Below are 5,000 nucleotides of genomic sequence, written 5' to 3'. Positions count from 1 at the left end.
CTTAGCTGGAAAGACTCGATTTTGGCAACGAAGAAAGTTTCTTGCAACCAACCCATTGTGATCAGCCACTGATTGCCACGTTCGCCTGGTGCGCTGATTACGCTGATCCGTGACATTAGAGATCAGCAACGCTGCCCGAAGGAACTTAATGAATTCTGGACTATGGTCGTGGTAATCCATAAAAGCCTGGTATGCTGTGGATTCAGCAATGACGCGATTTCTTGTGTCTTCGAAAACTTTCTGGCGAAAGCTGTCGCCTCCTGGCAAGGAATCAGCACGTGCCCGCGCTTTCGACATTAAATCTGTAAGCTTAACCCAATTATGAAACTGTGTTATTATAACTGAGGAGGGGTTGCTTAGGTTTAACAATGGCTTAAACCTGTCTAAAATGCTGGTCAGAGGAACAGAGTCCGCAATGTTAGAAGTGGTCACCCGATCATACTTCCGGCTTGGAGAGAGAAACTGATCGATTTCCAGACAATTACATAACAGAAAGTGGAACTTGACTCTCCCTGTAGTCAGCCTCAGGGCACATTTCTCGAGCACGTGACTCACATAGCCACTGTACATCTTCAGGATTGACGCAGAATGATGCCACTGGCTGACTTCTTTGTAGTCCCACCCGCTGAATGGGGTAACGGATGACTGAATAATGTACGTGAAATCGCCTTTATTCCGACTTATCTGGAGGTCAGAGCCTGTGAGTGTCACATTCTCTCGAGGTAGCTCTTTTGGAGATCCCTTTGGTGAAAGAATTCCGTTTGCAAAATACTCAGATGCGGATTTTCTGTGTTCCTCGGGGATTTCTTCCAGGTACAGTTGCATCCCCACCCGAGCATCAAAATTCTCAAAGCATTTATGTCGAGCCTGTGTAATCCAGTCTCCTTTGCGGGAACTGAGCTGAAGCCAGGTTCGCCACACCTCAGTGATTCTCTTGAACTGCCCATGATCCATCTTCATTGTACCTCCGGTCAGTTCTTCAAGACAGGATCCCCCTATCAGCTCTTGCAAGGTGTGGATCACCAGCTGATAGTCTTCTTCCTTGAGCTGCAGGGAATACCAAATCTGCGCAACTGAAGTTGCAGCCTGTTCTCCTCCTGTGAAAAATAAGATGCCTGGCTTACAAAAGGCAAAACCTCGATTCTATGAATCTCATTTAATATTTAAAATCGAAGTCTATGAGTACACATCGATTTGAAATAAATCTAGTACTAGACACTGTCAGTTAAGGACGCAATCGCAAGCTAAGTGCGCACAGTGACGTAGCAGGTATGGTTTCTAGAGAATGTGTTAATCACGGTATGTGGCAGGGCCGTAGACTGGTGAGGTTTCGAGGGGAGGAGGGGGGGGGGGGGGGGGGGGCGAGTCACACCGACACCCTCGTTGACAACATCTAAATTTCTGCTTAAGGAACCGTTTACTGAGTTCATTGCATAGTTGAAGCAGCCCACAACAAGAACGAATTACTAATGGCACGGGAGCAACTGTTCGTTGCAAATTTCGGCGATATTGCAACAAACCAGTCCACTTATAGAGAAGACGAACCAACCTGGTGAAAACCAGCCTATGGACCTGCGTGAGAACATTTGAGAATCAGATGTTAGCAAAGCACACGCACACCGTTAGTTCACCCGTAGGAGTAAAGAGTAGGATGTAATTTTGCTACAAATTCTGCTCGGGTGGCGAAGTTCTGCTCTGGATGTCGACAACCGTTATAAAATTAGGGACCTTTAGATTCTAGGACAAGGACTAGAATGAGTACGAGTTTTTGACTGTCCGTTTCCAACGAAAATACTTTGAAAAATATTAACCCGTGCGATTAATCTTACTCTTTGTTAACAGTATAGGCTGCTCACTTATTCCAAGATAAAATTAGGGGGCAGAGAAGGAGGCTCCCGGTCCAGCCCTTGGGATATGTCATGTCCACGAAAGTTATTTTTAGACGAGCGGAACTCTTCCGAGACGTCCGCATGCAGGCCAACCTCGGTCCGATTTTTGAAAGAAAATATATATTCATAAGCCTTCCACGTGCGCCATCATTTTCTCTTTTCACTAATAACCTGAGAGCGAGGCAAGACTGCATGCGGACATCTCAGAAGACAGACTTCCGCTAGAACAAAGACTTCCGCTCGTCTAAAAATAACTTTCGTGGACATAACATATCCCGGCCAACGCCTTGAGCCTCCCTCTCTGTCCCCTCATTTTCTCTTGCTTATTCTTATTGCTGGTACCTGACCCTTTTTCCTGATCGAAAAATGCCAAAACTGCTACCGTGTTGTGTATGTTACAGGCAAATTTGAAATTCAGGTTGAAATGATTTCAACCTAGGTAAATGTAATTTTAAACTAGGTTGAAATTGAAAGTTGGAAATATCAACAAAAAGTCCATCAATTGTTAGCAAGTACGTGTTACTTACTGTATATTGGTAAGTAAATCAGTAACGAGATGTAGTTAGCGTACGTTTTTCATGCGTTAGTCTGTAAAAACGCCTTTGGTTGTTATTAAGTCTAAGCACTGATTTTAAGTGGTTAGCACTAAGGTTGGGGTTAGGCATACTGTGCATGATAACTATAACTCTGCTTTTTTTATCTTAGAGCAGCAGAAAAACAAAAACTTGTTTAGTTAAAAAATTACCGTCATGTGACTTGGTTTTATTTTTATTTTTCTGGTTTTTGGAAGGAAGAAGACAATTGACTTTTTAGAAGGTAGATTATTGAATGATGTACAGTTACTTGTACAAATGTAATTCGGTCTAAAACCCCTTTGTGGTTATAAGTACTTGAACAATCAAATTCAAAGTTTTTTTTCTGGTAGTCCACAAAGTTTGTAACCTTTTTTAAACAGTCATTACTTGCATGTAGTTAAACAATGAGAATTCATTTTCCTTGTTTTTACACCTCTTGTACATGTGTCACTGTCAAGTGCCTCTTTGTATGCGGCAGTGAAACGTATTGTTTTGGTTATGTCTAATAACACATTCATGTTTTCAGTAATTTGTAGTCTGTTTGGTGCACATGCAATCCAAGTGTCAATAATTCCAAATTTGGTTAAATCATAAATTCATGTTCTTTTCCAATTACTTTACCAAGAAGTGTGTTTGGGTGTAATGGATTTTTGTCCAATTATTAATTTTGTTTTGACAAAGTTGTTGACTTGGAATGAAATAGTATTGGGTTTGCTTGTTGTCATTGTGTTGTTGTATTTTCTTTGTGTGTTTCTTGATTTTTCCTGTTGAGGTGTCCTTATCTCCTTTGTTGACTTGATAAGTGAATAACAAGCACGTTTAGGTTCTTCTCCTTCTTCTTCTTCTTCTTCTTCTTCTTCTTCTTCTTCTTCTTCTTCTGAATATTTTGTGAAATGATCAACCATGTAGAGAATCCAATTGTGTTTGCAATGACATGAACATGTACATCGTAAGTTTCTAAGGTAAAAGCCATTTTTTGGTTACAGGTTGAAATTAAATTCAGGTCCATTTGAATCAAACTAGGTAAATTTAATTAACCTAGGTTATTTATCAATTGTTTGAAAAGGGATTTTCTTTATGGGGTGTGGTTGAAAGAAAAGGGGCACGGCTTTTTTAGGGGGGGGGGGGGGTTGAAAACAAAAACCAAAAAAAACAAAAAATAGCTTTTTTCTCCTCCCACTTTCCTCTCTACTCTCTTCCTTTCTATTCTTACTGTCTTTCTGTCTGTCCCTATCCCTCTTCACCTTCCATCCTCTGATGCATTCGTCATACCTACCACTGTTTTACGTACCTATGACCCATTTAATTCCAATGTGTACATGAGAGAAAGAAATCGCTTTGAAGTGCACCTACCGAGTGTATGCAAATGCGTGGCCCTGTACGGTTCGTAAAATGGCTAACACAAGGTGCGTTGATTCAGAGATATTCTACCAAATATTGGGTGAAGTTAAAGCTTCCAAAAAGACAAAAGCAAGCAAAATAACCCTTTTTACTGACGACAATTAACTTTTACAACGATCCAGTGCGGTGGTTAGAAACAGGTAATGAAGACCGCAAGGACAGAACAAATCTGACAAGTCAAGACGTAGCAGTTTCACATCAAAAGAAAAGGATGGAAACTGGAGGGTGGCAAAATATTATCCAAGCCGGAACGGAAAAGAAATTGTTCAAAAATGTCAACTACACCAAGTTCTTTGGCAAACCCACTCGAATATTGCGCACAAAGGAAGAGACAAGATGGACAAGTATATCAAGCGAAACTACGAATCAGTAGTATTCCAAGAGGTAATACAACTCTTTGTGTCACTCTGCTCGATACACGAAGAACAAAAGTCGATCACCAGCAGGCAAAAACAAACTGTGCTAGCCCCTATTCAAGCAAGACAATTCCTGACACATTTGCAAATGGACCTAATGGACCTTAGAAACTTACCATGTACATGGTCATGTCATTGCAAACACAATTGGATTCTCTACATGATTGATCATTTCATAAAATATTCAGAAGAAGAAGAAGAAGAAGAAGAAGAAGAAGAAGAAGAAGAAGAAGAAGAAGAAGGAGAAGAACCTAAACGTGCTTGTTATTCACTTATGAAGTCAACAAAGGAGATAAGGACACCTCAACAGGAAAAATCAAGAAACACACAAAGAAAATACAACAACACAATGACAACAAGCAAACCCAATACTATTTCATTCCAAGTCAACAACTTTGTCAAAATAAAAATTAACTAAGTGGACAAAAGTCCATTACAACCAAACACACTTCTTGGTAAAGTAACTGAAAAAGAACATGGATTTATGAAAGTTGTAACCAAATTTGGAATTATTAACACTTGGATTGCATGTGCACCAAACAGACGTACGTACGTACGTACGTACCACAATTACTGAAGACATGAATGTGTTATTAGACACAACTAAAACACTAAGTTTCACGGCCGCATACAAAAAGGCACTTGACAAGTGACACATGTACAAGAGGTGCAAAAACAAGGAAATGAATTCTCATTGTTCAACTACATGCAAGTAATGA

At 40.3% G+C, this 5,000-nt stretch overlaps 1 protein-coding gene across 1 annotated transcript in view; it reads right to left on the bottom strand.

Moving 5' to 3' along the window:
- Window positions 1–5,000, bottom strand: part of LOC138056423 (uncharacterized) — a 7,422-nt gene that overhangs the window by 1,107 nt on the left and 1,315 nt on the right. The window contains exon 2 of the mRNA XM_068902209.1: window positions 1–1,097. This exon is cut by the window's left edge and continues 1,107 nt beyond it. Within this exon, the coding sequence (XP_068758310.1) occupies window positions 1–1,097 (1,097 nt within the window). The remainder of the gene's footprint in view (window positions 1,098–5,000) is intronic.

The sequence above is a fragment of the Montipora capricornis genome, chromosome 7 (genome assembly GCF_036669925.1).
Source record: "Montipora capricornis isolate CH-2021 chromosome 7, ASM3666992v2, whole genome shotgun sequence".
Taxonomy (NCBI): domain Eukaryota; kingdom Metazoa; phylum Cnidaria; class Anthozoa; order Scleractinia; family Acroporidae; genus Montipora; species Montipora capricornis.
The sequence above is the reverse complement of the archived record's forward strand: the minus strand, read 5'-3'. Positions and strand labels throughout refer to the sequence as shown.